Raw genomic sequence first — 17,480 nt, 5'->3', positions numbered from 1 at the left:
TTTTTCTTCCCTATGGTGCCTTATAGGTTCCTCCTTGGGCCTGACAAATTTGTAACTAATGGAACCACAAATTGAGGCCTACGTCCTTTCCAAGTAACAATCCAATGGGAGGCTACATTTCTTGGATCGGAAATCCAATTGCAAGGACTACAATCCTGTACACAATCAAATTAAGGAGTAAGAATCCCTATACAACTTTAAAGCAAATCCTATTGTTTTCCATACGTACCCTCTCATTGGCTCCGGAAAAAACTTGCCAAATATATTCTGATTCCATACCCAATGGGTTGCTTGAAACTCAAGTAAACAGCACAGAAACCCTAACTGTTAACCCTCTTCGTTCTTTTTCCTTCCTATATCCCAAACATTAACAACTTTTGAAAGTCTTCAAACAATCGGCTAAGAAATTTTTTTTCTTTTGCTCTCTAAAAGTTAAAGAAAACTATGATGTTGGGAGAACCACAACTACAAGGAATTCAAGGTTTGTTCTATGGAAACTATGCCCCTCCTGATCTCCCACCAGTCCCAAGTCTACGACCCTTGATTCAAGTTCATAGCAAGCCTTTTGAGAAACAACTGACAAGTAGTGATGTGAGGGATGACCAATCTAGGCTCTCGATGAGCAAAGAAGATGTCGAAAATCACATCTTCCCGTTGTTTTAGGATGACGAAGACCCTAACCAAGGCGTTCATGTCACAATTTACGACATGGATGGTAAAGAGTACCCCATGGTGTTCAAAACTTGGATGTCCAAGATTAATGTCCTTACTGGAGGCTGGAACAGTTTTCGTCAGGATCGCAGGTTGGTTGAGAAGATTGATTTTGTGACAGTGTGGGTTTTTCGGAATGTGGTGAATGGAAGCCTTTGCTTCGCCATCAGTTCAAGAAGGTTTCCGGCAGTGTCCGAAGCCATCAAGAGAAGAAAAAGGCAGTACTGAGACAGCGGACCGCCGTTACAAGGTCTGTATACATATTGTCCTTGCGAAGGTTTATTTTAGGGGTTTTTCCTCATATTTCTGATTCTGGGCATAAGGTCCAATTATTAGGGTTCTTATGATGTTTAGGCATGCAAATGTCCGGAATTAATATGTGATTATTGGTTCAAGGAATGAAAAACAAATATATATTAATTGCTTTGGATTTCTTTGTGTTATTGTTTTATGTTGGTAGTTTCTTCTAGTTCGGTCCAAATCGTTGGGGTTGCTTTTTCCAATAAACGTTAATTATATTTTTTAATGTTACTTGTACCAGTAAACGGTTAATGGATGAGTGCTCTTGGAGTAGTCGATATGGCCATGAACTTACGTGCCTATGACTTCGTTTCTCAAGGAATTCATGCAGCTGAAGATAGATCAGCCTTATGAAAATCTTATATTTTAGAAGGAGGTTTGACTCAATGAAAACACTCTTTAAGAGAACTTTAACTTTAGCCGATGGTAACCAAGAAACTACCAATTTAACCTGGTAGGTCAGGAATGCTAAACTTATCAATTTTATCTGGTTAACCGTTGGGGCTCATGCAACCCATGTCGAATTTAATCATATTAATGCTTCATTGTTTTTCAATTGCATGAGTATTGGCACCATGTTCTAATTGGTCGTGCCAATAAATCAAAGGATGTGTTTATTAAGTAATGGAAAATGCCAGAGAGATGGTAGACAATATTATACCACATCTCTAATAAAGATATGGCCTATATTGTTACAATGTGGTTTACTGAATATAATCTCCCTACCATTACCCAAAATGTAACGCCTCCCATCAGGTACTAACATTTTATAAGATTTTATGCGATTTGGAAGTTTCACATCAGTTGTGTGCATAAAGAACTACCATACACCATATGAAAGAAACTTCCATGCCGGTGCGACTTCTTACCCTTCCCATCCGTCGCGTAATTGAGAGATAGGAAGGGTACGACAGTGACATCGGGGAGGGACATATTTTTCCATTGTATAGACTAAAAAAAAGCAGCAATAACCCTGAACATCATTCCAGCTATACTCCTCGAGAAGTACAATCTTATGGAAAACGTAATATTAGTTGATCTAATTTTCACACGACTTCAAACAAAATTCACAAGTGTAGCATACATAACCAACAGGTCAAGATGGTACAACGTCAAATAATTTAATCTATAAATTTATCAGTTATAAAACATCTTACGATGCGAAAAAGGAAAAAAATTCTGTGCCGCAAAGAATTTATCAAACAGATGAGCTCCGCGCATGGAGAGCTTCTTGTAGGCAGCTGGCTGCACCGTCGTAATTTAAGAATCCCATAAACCAGAACTCATGGTTATCGACAGAGATAACCTGAATGTACTTTTCAGCAGGATTGGATCTACTTGATGAAGGATTAACTGCTTTAAGCTGATGTAACGGGATAACCACCTATTAAAATTCGAGACTAACGGGAAATTAGTTCAAATAACAGATAAAAACTCGTTGACCAAGTACAAACAAAAACTCAGAATTAGAACATAATATCTGCTGAAAACACTAAGTCGCCAAAATTATTATGTAAAAGAATAGGATAAACAAATACAAAGTCTAATAGACCACATCATTGAGATAAAATAAACAAAACATTTCAACAAGATAGTATTAATAAACAAAACATTTCAACAAGATAGTATTAACACTCCTGAAATTAACCCCACTCCCTAGTTTCCTTCTGCCAATGCAATCTGCAAAGTTGTTCCTTGTCTTTCTTTTCATGAATCATAACACAACACAACACATACAAAAGTACAAACATGATATGACTACAGAAATACTACCACCAGCAGTTGTGCGACTCAGCATATTTTATAGGGTAAACTATCATTTGACCCCTTGAACTATTACTCCAGTTGAAATTGACCCCCTGAACTATGTTTTTGGTAAATTAACCCCCGGAACTATTTGTAATCAGCCACTTGACTCCTTATCGGTAAATTCCATCCACTATTTCGTCAATTTCAAAGGAAAATTAGTCTTTCCTTCATTAGTTCTTACTTGTCAACAATAACCACCAATGAAACTATGACACGTGAAAACAAAATAATGTGTAATGACAATGTGAGATGGTCTATTATGTAAACATTTGGTTTTTTTATGTTTTCTTATTATGTTATATGTTTTTAAATTATTCTCCATGTGTCAAAATTTTATTGATGGTTATAGCTGACAAGTAACAATTGATGATGAAATGACTAATTTGCCCTTGAATTTGATGGAATTGATTCTGCAATCTAACGGCAAGGGGTTAATTGACTGATTTTAAATAGTTTAGGGGGTTAATTTCAACTGGGGCGATAGTTTAGGGGATCAAACCGCAATTTACCCTATTTTATAATACACCTTCATCAAGAGTCAAGAAAATTATAAAAGGGAGAACATAAGAAAACAAAGTATAATTATTTACTATAGCCTCCCCCGATATACTAAAACATCAATCCTACCTGCAACGTGGTAATTATTTATAGGTGTTGTTTACAATGCCAAGTGAATTCACTTGCTAATCTAGCCAAAACCTTCAACAATGTTGAACTAATGAAGATCACAAATTCACTGAAGATGACAAAGAACAAAAGTACAGAACCAAACTATCAAACCCGAAATTCTATAACACAAATCATGTTGAAGATTTAAGTGTCTAACTTGCAAACAAAAAAAATGCTGCTCATCCATTGGGATCTAGCATGTTATTCTTATGCTTGCCCCTCGAGACAAACTTCCTTTTGAACATCCATTCCAAATTCTATTGTCCTCATCGTTTGAGGTCGAATAACAAAAATGGTTAATGTGAGGCTAAACAATCTCATAAACAAGCTTACTTGAAGATTGAAACTCATGAACATTTTTTTCCTAAAAAGCCAAAACTCAGCTCGGCACTTGCCCAACTCTATGCAACATCTATTTCTTTTTTAGTAAGAGTCTTGAAGACTTTCTGTAAACAAAGTTGAAATGGACTAGAAATACTTGCAGTACAGAGGTTCACAAGCTCCGATAGAATTACACCAGAACAAAAGTTATATACCTTAACTGTAGCATATTAAGTGTTGATATAGTCCTATCATTGTCAAATCTATGTTCCTTCACTACTTAGATGCAGAGTCACAGTCAAATTAGAACACAACAGTGTATTTCCCCAAGATGGCTAGTTGCACGATTTTCTAATATGAAAAACTATCACGATTGTCTAATTTGAAAAACTACAAATTACTCAATAATGCATCCCTCAATATAGTTGCTAGTTAAATGAAATCCCATATTTGAAAAAACTTCAAACGACACAATAGTAAGTTACCTTGTAATAGCTCCATTCAGTTTGGCTCTCAGCTTTGTATGAAATGGGATTATCACTACAATAGGCAAGTTTTGCAGTAGAAACATATAAAACTCCCATGACTGGACCAGCTGATGTGGACAAGTAGCATGCAAATGAATTTTGAAGTTGCTCCTCGGGAGTTGTCTCAAAAGTTGATCGAAAGATCTTCTCGTAACCACCTTCTGCAAGGACCTTTGTTCCTTGTGCAATTCTTCCCATGGCAGCGTCAGCGAAACTGGGGCTTGTTTTTACTAGCTTGAAAGAAAACGGGATGATTATTGACTTCATCCATCACAATCAATGCTTAGGATCAACAAAATGCACAAACTAAATTCTAAAACATAGAAAGAGGTAAGATAAACAGAGAAAAACAAATTGGGGAGATCAAGTAGAATGCAATCCCATTTTCTCTCATGAAAGCAGACATTTTTCTGGGCATTCAGTGTGAACAAAACAAAAGCATTCAATGGGATTAAGTTCAAACGGTTAGAAAAACTGGAGCTTGGTACTAAAAACCATAATGTACTTAACAACTTTCAAGCACCCCGCTAAGCGTTTTATAAGAATTTTGGCTAATCTTCCTCCCAAATTTTAAACTTTTGATTCTCATGTCAATCAAAAGATCTACCAAATAAAATTAGAACACACCACACCTGTAATTAATCCGAATAACCAGCAACGAGTAAGGCGTCAAAAAATTGAAATGTGAACCCCTAAATATATCTGTAAGAAATCGATGATAGTAATCCACCAAAACCATTAAATGGCAATAAACAAAACAACCAACTACGCCGATTTGAACGTAATCTTAATACAATTCCCATGGTTTCGAAATATATATACATTGAAATTAATTGAAATATAGTAAATCAGCAGAGATCAACAAGAAAGAGAAGAAACAAAAAACAAGCAGAAACTCACAGTGCTGCCATGTGTTTCCAGCGAGATCCTCCGCCTTCTTAGTAGCCTCCCCCACCGACTTCCTCCATCTCCCAAACACGTTCCGTACAGTGTCCACGGAATCTAACCATGCACGCATACACATCAAATACTAATACACAAGCTTCAAATCTATATACGAATGAAAATACATATAAAAATACGTATGAAAATACGGAAGCACGGATACTGACCTTTGAATGAGAAAGATTGTGAGAGCATAGGGGAGGGAGCGGATCCCTGATGGGAAGAATGATCCGACGCAGCGGCGGTATTGTGGGACTCCGACACCAATTCCGGGCTCCAATGAACCGATTTCTTCGACCCCGAACCCGTGGGGGTGGAGACTGCCTCCGTCGAAGTCGGTTGAGCCTGAGCCTGCGAGGCCGTCACGAAGCTCGCCCAGTTCCGATCCCCGTTCGGAGCTTGGGCTGCGGCTTTCGGGTTCGGATCCTGGGCGGCCGGAGTGTGCGTTTTGGCGTCGGCCTCGGTGGTGGGCTTGGGCGGATCCATTGTTCTACAAGATGCCGGTGCGGATGCTGGATCGAATTGGCGCGTGATGATCTGTTTTCTCTGTGTGTGATTATTTTGACCTTGATTCTAATTTATTTTTGTGTTAATCTGGAATTTGTAAATTCGAGGGTTGACAGGGAAGAAATGGGATCATTGGAGGGACGCGTTTAGCGATAAGGACGGTAAACTTTGATACCGATAGACTCTCGTTTTATAGGACTTCGGACCCACCGTTGATATTCCCTCTCTGAACTTCCACGTGTTTTTAAATTTTCTGTAAATGTGCGAGTTTATTGAAGAAAGGTTCTTCAAATTTTAACTCAGACTTAACTTCTGTTCCCAAAAGAAACATTCCTCTCTAATAAATTTTATAATCATTGCAATTATACCAATTAACATACTAAAAAAAAAAACCTAAGTGTTCAATTTATTTTATATTGTACAAATTCAATTTATGTATGTACTCCCGAGAAACATAAAATACTTTACTCTATTTCATATTTCACAGATTGGGAGTAATTGAAAAAGCCAGACCCAATACAATACAAGCGAGAGAAATCCCATCCCTCTCTTTCCTTTTTTACGCCCCCACGTCGCCACACAGGAGGGACAACGAGACGTAAAAAAGGGGATCCTATCAACTTGGGAGTAAAATTTAAATTTTAGCTTTTAAATTTATTCCAACTTACTCTAACTCTTGGGCCAAAAATGAGTTTTGGGCTAAAATTTATTTTTGGGGCAAATTTTGGCCAAGATTTAAAGTTAGTGGGCTTGCCCACTACTGCGTGTGGATGCACCCTAGAAGGAGACACACAAACAGCACAGATGCGCCCAATGTCCTCAACGCACGAGACGCTGACAGCGTAGGGGTCCCATGCATGTGGGTGTGTCAGCCAACATTAAGAGCCCAACAACTATTTCTTTCTTCGAACAATGGGGAGCAACGGACCATTGGATGGAACCAACGGTCCAGATTCAAATTTTGTTAATTTTTAGTTTTATATTTATAAATTCATTAAATCTAATGCCTGAGACATAATGTGATCAAATCCAACGGGAAAAAAAAAATCTAATGGTCCAAATTTAAATCCAACAGCTAAATAATTTTAAAAAATTATATTTATATAAAAATTCACCCAAAAACTCTATAAAAGTTGTGGCCAATTTATGTGACAATGGTTAGAGAGGTGTGGCAAGAGAGAGAGTGTGTGGAGAAGTATGTGTTATTTGAGGGTGTGTTATTCCCCTACGCAATACCTTTATTTATAGTAATAAGAAAGAGAAGAATCCTTGTACTCGAAGGAAATACAGTCCTAATAGGAAGAGAATAACTAGTAATCAAATCTATTTAAGATTTATACAATCACACTTTAATATAATATCTATAACTGTGAAATCCTGTCCCCGGATTTCACTGTTTAAAATTATGTATTTCATACTTGTATACGTAGTCTCAACTCATTTATATTTACAACGTATAATTTTTTCGATTAATAAAAAGATGAAAACGTCCCTAATGGACTAAACATGATTCTTCGAGATAGTATTTGATCCTACATATTTTTCTAGGTTTCTTGGCATATTCATATAGTATGTCTCAATACGAAAGCGTGGCGCAAACGAAATCTGATTCGGAGTTATAATGAAGATTTTACAAACCTTTGAACGTTGAGGGCAAATTGGTAATTTGACATTTGGAACATATGTGGCTTTGTTTTTGGTGCCATGTGGGACCCAGGGAGGAGTCCTCAATCTTCTGGAACACTCTCCCTCTGCTTTTTATCTCCCGGGATTCTTCTGTCCCACCTTACTCATGAACTCTCTTTTCCTCCCGTGAACACCACACCATTTCCACCTTTCAAATTTTGGCATTTTGATTACTAGAACCACTACAACTTTTCTCTCCTCACCACAACAAACTGAGTTGTGGGTTATAATTTGTGAAGACTGAGCAAAAATTTGAGAAGAACCAAGTTTCAAAAGCATTGTTTTGAGTTGTGAGTTTCTCGATGTTTTTCTTGTTGATGTTGACTAAGAAATCCGGTGAGTTACCCAGTTTTTCGCCCAACCAGTCGCCTTTCAAGTTGTTTTTTGGTCACCTTTGGCCACCATTTGGCTTCCAAACAGGCGACGATCGTTTGTGACGCCTCGATATTCGTACATAGAGTCATAACGCAGACTCCAGGTGAGTGACTTTAATATATATATTACTGGTTATTACCCAACGTGCTCGTATACTTTATGGATACAACATGATTTTATAAATGTGTTTTATAATAAATTGTTACTTTTAAATTATCCCATTGATCTGTTTTATGAAATGTGATTTGAAATGCATATTTGAGATATGATTTGAATTGTATGTTTAGTATTATGTGATGAAATGTGAAGGCTAGTAGTAGACTGTTAACCTATTTTCATGGGGAGTTATGTTTCTTGGACTCTACTCGATTTCGTTGAGTGGTCCGGGACTAGGTTTCGCTGGAGTTTCGTTAAGTGGTCTGGTTCCCTGCTCCCTCTAGATTTTGTTGAGTGGTCCAGAATCTCTTGTACTCTGCGATCTCGTTGAGTAGTCCAGAATCGTATGCTGCTTTGGATTTCGTTGACTGGTCCGAAATCCCTTGTACTCCGCAATTCCGTTGAGTGGTCAGAAATAGTATCCCACTCCATTGAATGGCCCGGAATCCCTTCTACTCCGTGATTTTGTTGAGTGGTCAAGAATCCCGCTTTGTAGTTTGGTTCCGTTGAGTGGTTCGGAATTCGATGTTGTTGGATTTCGTTGAATAGTCTAAAATCATATTCATTGACTTCATTAATTTGTTGATACTTGGAATTGTAAGCTTCGGTCGAACTATGTCGCTCTAGCTCTACTTTTTAGTGTATTGTATGAATTATAAATTATGATTTTTGTGGTTGTTTTACAAAGTTGATGGATGTTTGTGTGACTCCTTTGGGATTTCAGTGGTTTGTTTATGATTTTATAAAGAATGAATTGATATTTGATGTTTATAAACTGTGATCGATAGATAGGTTTTAATATTGTCACATACGTCGAATTATTGACACTCACACGAGCTTCACAGCTTATCCGGGTTGTTGTTTGCCCATTGCACCATTCCCACAATTTAGGTGGCAATTGCGCAGGTTTTAATTGATATGGGAAGCTTCGGGGTAGCATTCAAAATTCAAAGCTTGGAGTGTTAGGTTATCGCTATGTCTTACAATGTACTTTCTTTTGGGAACCTACGGGCATGTCTTGGCCCTGTGTCAATATTGTAAATTTTAGTTTAGTGATTTAGTTTGTATTTCCGTGGCACCCCCTAAGTTGACCATCGCATGTCGATCCTAGACGTATGTTTGGGATTGGGGCTTGACAATAACACTATTCCTTGAATGTGTAAATACTCAAGTAGATTCGTTATCAAGTAGGATTGAGGAAGTCGACTCATTGGCATCGATTTTGGGAACACGCTAGTCTTAGACAAAGGAATATGGAACTAAGTCTCACAAAAAACGCATTAACTATGATAAAAGAAGAGGCGGGACAAAAATCCATAGTCTAAGGAAAAGTGCGTGAAAAAGTGCAAAGTCAAATGAAACGTGTACATCAAGAATATGACCAACCCAGGAAGGGTGCCTAATCAAAACCTCGTTAGGTAGCAACAATCAAAAGGGAAAAATGCTTATAATCATAGGAAAAATAAAAGTATATTAAGATCAAGCAAGTATACATAAAGATACTTATTCCTTGAACAAGTTTTTGAAACATCGTCCTCAGTAGTGATTTGGTGAAGAGGTTGGCCAGGTTGTCTTGGGAATGGATTTGCGTGACTTCAATATTCTGATGCTCTTGTTGCTGATGTGAGAAGAAAAACTTCGGCGTAATGTGCTTGGTGTTGCCTCTTTTGATGAATCCCTTATTCAGTTGTTTGATACATGCTACTTATCTTTATAGATTGTTGTAGGGACATCAACGATGGGAAGAAAATCTCAAGTGCTTCGAATGTAACCCACAACTGTTCTCAGCCAGAAGCATTCATGAGTAGCTTCATGCAAGGCGAGTATTTTAGAGTGGTTCGAAGCTATGGCAGTTAAGGTCTATTTGGTTGACCTCCAAGATATTATGGTGCCTCCAACGGTAATGGTAACCCATTTCAGAGTGTGCCTTATACAGGTCAAATAAGTATCTTATGTTTGCATAGCCAACAAGGCGAGAATCGATTCAAGAACTGAGAGGGATTGCTCAACCTCTCAAGGATTTGTAGGGATTGAACAAACCCAAATCTATCGTACCTTTAAGGTAGCGGAAGATGTCTTTAACACAAGTCTAATGTTTGCGTGTCGGTACATTACTGTATCTTGCTAAACGATTAACAACGAAGGAGATGTCAGGTCTAATGCACTGAATTAAGTACAATAAAATGCCTATCACACTTAGATAAGGAACTTCGGGTTCCAAAATCTCATTTTTATCCTCATTCAGACGGAAGGGATCTCGTTTTGCATTTAGCGATTAAACAACCATAAGATTACTCGAAGGCTTCGCTTTATCCTCATTAAAACGGCGCAACACCTTCTAGGTGTAATTCAATTGATGGACTATGCTTCCATACGAAAAATGCTCTATCTCAAGGCCGAGATACTATTAAGTTTTCACAAGATGTTTCATCTCAAATTTCAACTTCATGTGCATAACAATTTGCTCAAGCTCTTCAGGAATCCCAATGAGATTCATGTCGTCGACATAAACTTAAACAATCACAAAATTAGAATACGACTTCTTAATGAACACACAAGGCATAGTTTGTTGTTCACATACCCCTGACTTATCAAATATTCATTCCAATAGTTATACCACATCCCCCGGGATTGCTTCAATCCGTAGAGTGAACACTTTAGCCAAATAGAGAGTGTGTTCCGTGGTCTAAAACCATTTGAACCAGTCAATGTAAGTCATTCGGGAACTTTCTTATGAAATTATGCATTACAAAGCTCATAACAATTCTTAACGATAACCTAGTTGTAGCCAACGGGCTTCACATGTAAAGGAATAAGAGTTACAGGCCCAAACACCTTACGTTTTGCAAATGAATCGAGTTCGACTTGGATTGCTTGTTTCTAGTTTGACCAATTAGTGCTACGTCGACATTCATCAATGGAATGAGGGTTCAATGTCATCATTTAGTATGATCTTAATAGTTATTGCATATGCTAATGCATCATTGACTATCGTCTCGTTTCTACACCAAACATCATTCAGCTAGCATAGTGGACCAAAATCTAGCGATTCTCGGGAGAAGGATTCGTCATCTCTAGGATGCTTCCATAATCTAGAATTTCCTCATGCGTTGGATAGAATGAGTAGGCAATGGTCGGATTCACGGTAGGCTCAACAGCCTCGAACGTGGGTTTATTGTTCCAGGGTTGTGAATAGCCACTAATGTACATGGATCAACCACTAGGGTATCCCAGGCCTCCAAAAGGGAAGTCTGTGGTACATTTGGTACATCCATCTTTGTAAGTACATTCGCAATTCGTATATGTGATCTTGTCACTCTCGCTAGATTAGTGAAAGCATTTGGCATGCTCTGAGCTACATTATGAAGATTTAGAATGCGTTGCACTTAAATCTCAGACTAGGCATTGCGGGGATCTAAATCAAACAAATTAGGAGTCGTCTATGATAAATCGCGTCATTTTTTGAAAGCGTTGACGTTCTTATCTTCCCCTAACGACGGGAAGATTGTCTTATAAAAGTGACAATTCGTGAAATAAATGGTAAATAGATCGCTTGGCAAAGGTTCTAAGTATCGAATGATAGAAGGAGAATCATAACCGACATATATTCCATCATTCTCTAAGGACCCATTTTAGTACATAAAGGCGGTGCAATCGGCGCATAGACCGCATAACCAAAAACTTGCAGATATGATACGCCAGGTTCGTATCCGGTAACTAACTGAAGGGCGTTATATGGTTAGGTTGCGACGGGCCTCAAGCAACATGGCTGCGTGCAATATTAGATGACCCAAAGTAGTGATCGGGAGCTTGTTATGTATGACCAATGATTGAGCAATCATTTGAAGGTGCTCAATGAATGCCTCTGCCAGACCATTTTGGGTATGAACATGGGGTATTGGATGTTCAACTTCAATCTCAACCGACATGCAATAGTCATAAAAAAATTTCGATGTGAATTTTCCAACATTATCCAATCAAATAGATTTAATCGGATAATCAGGGTAGTGAACCCTAAGCATAATAACCTAAGCCAACAAATTGGAGAAGGCAGCGTTTCTTGTGGACAACAAACACTCATGTGACCAAAATGTGGAAGTATTAACCAATACCATAAAGTATCTAAATGGTCTGTAGGGAGGTTGAATTAGTCCATAAATATCCCCCTATATCCTTTGTAAAAAAATAGAAGGATTCGAAAACTTAATGATAAGTCTTCCCATGGAGCAAGTTTGACATGCGATATTGTTCTAACTCAAACCTAAACTTTGGGTTAGAGGATGCCCATATGAAGATTTGAGAATATAGTGCATCACAATTCATCCAGGGTGTCCAAAATGATCATGCCAAAGATAATTTCGTGCGCAATCTCTGAGGTAGGGCTGGCCACATAGTGGCTTTCTATAGGCATATGATTGTAGTATATAGACCACTCAGGATACGTTCCATCTTCTCTAGAATATGCTTCTGGCCATATTCGTAGGAAGTGAAGCATAAAAAAATTGTTGTATTAAAAGCATCTCCCATGCAAGACATATTCTTCAACGTATATTTTAATATTTAAGTCGAGAATGGGTGATGAGTTTGAGAGTTTCCATCTCCATTGCAAAGACTTGTACTCTTGGACATATATTCTTATATTTTCAGTTTCAAGATTTGAGTATTTAGTTTGGAGAAGAAAATATTGGGGTCATAAATCATTTTGAGTTTCAACAATTTGTGTATGTTAATTGGAGATGGTTGGAGTCAAAACTCCAATCTTACTAGTCTCTGCTAATTAATATTTATCCTTCTTTTACCGAAAACTTAACATATGAGTTTTTAAGTCTCTAGTGTACCCGATTCCTAAGGTCTCGTTTGACAGCTTGGACTGTACTGACTATTTCAGTCGGATAGGATAATTTGTCATTGGATTGTACTGACTAAATTTGACATACGATATTGTTCTAACTCAAACCTAAACTTTGGTTTAGAGGATGCCCATATGAAGATTTGAGAATATAGTGCATCACAATTCATCTAGGGTGTCCGAAATGATCATGCCAAAGATAATTTCATGCGCAATCTCTGAGGTAGGGCCGGCCACATAGTGGTTTTCTATGGGCATATGATTGTAGTATACAGACCACTCGGGATACGTTCCATCTTCTCTAGAATATGCTTCTGGCCATATTCGTAGGAAGTGAAGCATAAAAAAATTGTTGTATTAAAAGCATCTCCCATGCAAGACATATTCTTCAACGTATATTTTAATATTTAAGTCGAGAATGGGTGATGAGTTTGAGAGTTTCCATCTCCATTGCAAAGACTTGTACTCTTGGACATATATTCTTATATTTTCAGTTTCAAGATTTGAGTATTTAGTTTGGAGAAGAAAATATTGGGGTCATAAATCATTTTGAGTTTCAACAATATGTGTATGTTAATTGGAGATGGTTGGAGTCAAAACTTCAATCTTACTAGTCTTTGCTAATTAATATTTATCCTTCTTTGACCGAGAACTTAACATATGAGTTTTTAAGTCTCTAGTGTACCCGATTCCTAAGGTCTCGTTTGACAACTTGGACTGTACTGACTATTTCAGTCGGATAAGATAATTTGTCATTGAATTGTACTGACTAAATTAATCGGATATTTGGTGCAGTATCGTACTGATAATCGTATTATTTATAATTTGTTTGTTACTGTATCTGATAAGAGATTGAATTATATTATTTTTACTAAAAAAATTTGATGACTAGTGAAGAAAAAAGGAATTTTTTTTTATAAAAATTCACAACAACCAAATGCATCAAAATAAATAAAAATAGTCTTGATATTGCATTTTCTATTTGTCCTTTATTTAAATCAAATTATAAAAAAAAAATTAACAAAAAATCCTTTCTTCCCCAAATCTTCTCCACCGCACAGGATTCCCCAGGATTCACCACACCAAATGGGATGGACAACAAAATCAGCATAGACCCTATACCCTAGACTTCTTCCAAAATGTTCTATGCATGTGAGATTGCTCCCTGATCTCTCGCATTTCTTTCCATGAGGAGTCAACCCAATTCCAACAGTGCTGCGGCGATGTTGGGCAGTAGGTGAATGCAGGCGATGCTCCAACGACGTGGGTTTCAGTTGGATCTAGTTCAAATCTAGGATCGATGGCACGCGAACCCATGTGGGTCCCGCGACAAGGAACTGCAGAGGAGGGCGACGACCATGACGAGAAATTGAGGAGGAAGGCGATAACTGTGGAGTGCTCAAGGAAGAAGAAGATGAAGAAGAAAGAAGAAGGAGGAAGAAGAACCTGGGATTGACGATGGCAACGAAAGTGAGTTTGCAGAACGATGCGAGAGAACCAGACCGATAAAGCGAAAACACAGACCCGACTAATAATACATAGGTTATAAAAGATGCGAGCCGAATTTAAGTAAGATAGGTACAATTTAGTACATAGTTGCATCAAACACCCGGCTCTGTATAACTTATCCTGTTCGATTCCTTATACGGACTGCCAAACGAGGCCTAAGTCTACGGTATATTGAAGATACTGTAATAATAAATTCAAAGGTTACAATGTAACTAAAAATCATAACAGTATTGAAAATTGTCAAAACCATCTGTTAAAAAAAAAAAAAACAATTGTCAAAACCATTGAGGGAAATCCATATTTTCAAAGGCCAAAAGGCCCAATTCTTTTCTCAGCTCCAATTGTTGTTGTTTTATTTCAACAGTTTGCCCATTGCCAAACCTCCGATTGCTAGCAAGCCTTGATTAGGAGCCAAACCACTTCAACTAGCAGTGAATCGAGCTTTGATTAGACCTAACTTGAACTCAATCTCTTACCTTCGCTTGCTATCACTAAATCTTAACACTATGAATGCACGGACATAACTTCTATATCAAGATCACATGTGTCATATAATCCAAAGAGGTGTCTGTATGCGATTTATAATGAGGATATAATAATAATTTTCTTCTTCCCTTATAAATCAATTTCATTAACGTTAAAGACAATCAAACAATTTCTTAATCTAATCATATAATTATAAGGAGCATGAAGGCAGTCTATCATTAACTATGACATTTTTTGTAAGCTTTAATATGTTTCATGGTTATCAAAACACCTTAATCACTTACCTAATAGAACCAATCAATTACAGATTATATATATATATATATATATATATATAATTACACAAATTATATTGAAATACAATTACAATATATAAACACACCACAGTATGAATAATAAACGAAGTTGTAAATAAATCACAACAATTATCACCAACTTGATTTTGGAAGATAGAGGCTTGCAATAGCAATTTTCTAAGACAGAAATATGCTCCTACGCTAGTGCAGTAGTTCACAGCATCTATCTTGAAGGACACAACTATCTAATCCAAATTCTTGAACTCAAACTTGGATTCTTGGCGAATTTATATATGTTTCTTTATGAAAAATGAAAGAGTTCGTTGGAATTGTATTGATATGTTTCTGATATCATAGTCATATTTATAATAGCGTTGCACCAACAGTTATGGTTGTTTAAGTCAATCTTATCCATTTAGAAAAGATGTAAATGTTTTCTGTAAACAGTCTTATCCTTTCGGAAAAAAACTGAATCTTAAAAACAAAAATGTAAAAATCGTACTTGTGTTTTTTGTCTGTCCGTAGATGCCCATCTTTGACATTTAAAGTATACACCCAAATCCTTCCCAAGTCCAAGGCCCAAGGTCCATGACTTCGGCCCAATTCCTTTCAAACAATAAGCGAGTGAAATCACTTATAAAGAGGGAATAGAGAGTTTATGGGTGATGTGAGACAATGGTCCCTCATAAGTTCCAACATTACCTGGAGAAGAAACCATCTTGAACTTGTAGAGATAACATGAGAATGAGGACTGAAATAGGCGAAGGCTTTTCTATGCGCCATTGCTCCTTATCCACGAACTAATGTGGAGTTCAAAGGTTGTGGTTATGATAGCAACATTGTTCTAAAAACTCTCGCCTAGCAACGTCTAGGCCCCCCCTAGGTGCTAGGCGGCTGGCCATCGCCTCCTATTAATGCTTAGGCGTTTGAAAATTAAGAAAATGCGTCTAGACTTGCTTAGGTGCCCATCTAGGTCATAACTCTCACTTAGACAAAAAATAGATAGCTTTCCTTTTTCATTTTATTTTTTTAATAAATTGGAAGCAACTTGTTAAATATTTGGGTGAGCACTCATTATATTATTGTTCCCATGTTTTCAATATGTTCTAATATAATCTATATATCATTCTATTTTTCAATTTATGTATCCCAATACAATTATGTATTTTTTTAAATATAGACATGCACTTATTTATACAATATATAATAAGTTTACTTATATAAGAGTATGAATAGAGACATAAACCTTATATATAGAGCTCAATTCTAAGGGTGGACTCGAAAAACCAAAAACCAAAACACAAAAAAAAATTAAAAAAAAAATCGAAAAAAAAAAATCAAACCATTCACCATACTGAAATTGAAATCGAAATCAAAAAAACTGAACGAACCGAACCGAACCAAAAACTATTGGTTCGATTTCAATTTTAACGCTTTAGAAGCCAAATTAAATATAATTAGTAATTTTTATTTATTTAGGATCCCATATCCAAGTTAACATAAACTGCATAAGACCAAACTTCTTAAAAAGTCTAAAAAAGTCTAAGGGCTAGTTTGGGGTTGCTGTGCTTTTTAAAAAACTGTTTCTGCTATGCTGTAATAATAAATAGATATGAAATAAAGAAGTAAAGTGTTTAGTAAACTATAGTTATTTTAGCCAAAGAAGCAGTGTCAGATTTTTTCGTAAACTTTTATTAGAAGTACTTTGACCATATAAAATGATTGAAAATGACATAATGTTGGGTACGATATTCATTTTACAAGTAAACAAAGGGTGAACTACAAATGGTTATGTTAGATTAGACGTAGCCATAAAATAAGAGGAAATGATAGTATGTTGTAGGACTATTTGTTTGTTTTTATTCCTCACCATCTCTACACCAGAGCGTCATGTGTGAATCCTAAATGTATGTTGAGATCGGGGAACGACATAAGAAATTCTAATGAGTCTATAACTATAATACCAAAGCCTATAGGATTACTTCCTTTACAAGAGTTCTTTGTTGCCTTACTATTACTTGAGGCACAATGAATAGCTCACAAGGCCAGCCCTGGCTTGGTACAAACAAGGCCCAGATCCAGGGCTAGAAGGGGCACCAAATTTTTTTATTTACATATACCCGTATTAAAAAAATAAAATTTGGTATAGTGAATTTGCACGAATTCAAGACTTTGTTCGTCATTGACGCTTCGAAAACTCTACAGTCTTTAATATTATGCATTTCCAAGTTTTCAAATTCCAAGTTCGAATCCTGAAGCTTTTAATTTATTCAAGGATTATAACTCATAGCATCCAGAATTTCAATTTAAGCAATTTTCGAATAATTTCACAAC

At 36.8% G+C, this 17,480-nt stretch overlaps 1 protein-coding gene across 2 annotated transcripts; it reads right to left on the bottom strand.

Moving 5' to 3' along the window:
- Window positions 1-2,017: 2,017 nt before the first annotated feature.
- LOC103965287 (GLABRA2 expression modulator) lies at window positions 2,018-5,963 on the bottom strand. 2 transcript variants are annotated; one of them, XM_048581985.1, is made up of 4 exons: window positions 5,450-5,962; window positions 5,238-5,339; window positions 4,296-4,567; window positions 2,018-2,395 (listed from the first exon to the last, which is right to left on the bottom strand). In XM_048581985.1, the coding sequence occupies exons 1-4, from the start codon at window positions 5,766-5,768 to the stop codon at window positions 2,210-2,212; spliced, it is 879 nt and encodes a 292-aa protein (XP_048437942.1). In that variant the 5' UTR covers window positions 5,769-5,962; the 3' UTR covers window positions 2,018-2,209. The 2 variants fall into 2 exon arrangements, with proteins under 2 accessions (XP_048437942.1, XP_048437943.1); XM_048581986.1 differs by having other exon boundaries at window positions 2,231-2,411; window positions 5,450-5,963.
- Window positions 5,964-17,480: the final 11,517 nt, after the last annotated feature.

The sequence above is a fragment of a genome, unplaced genomic scaffold, assembly GCF_019419815.1.
Source record: "Pyrus x bretschneideri cultivar Hongxiangsu unplaced genomic scaffold, Pyrus_bretschneideri_v1 Contig18, whole genome shotgun sequence".
Taxonomy (NCBI): domain Eukaryota; kingdom Viridiplantae; phylum Streptophyta; class Magnoliopsida; order Rosales; family Rosaceae; genus Pyrus; species Pyrus x bretschneideri.
The sequence above is the reverse complement of the archived record's forward strand: the minus strand, read 5'-3'. Positions and strand labels throughout refer to the sequence as shown.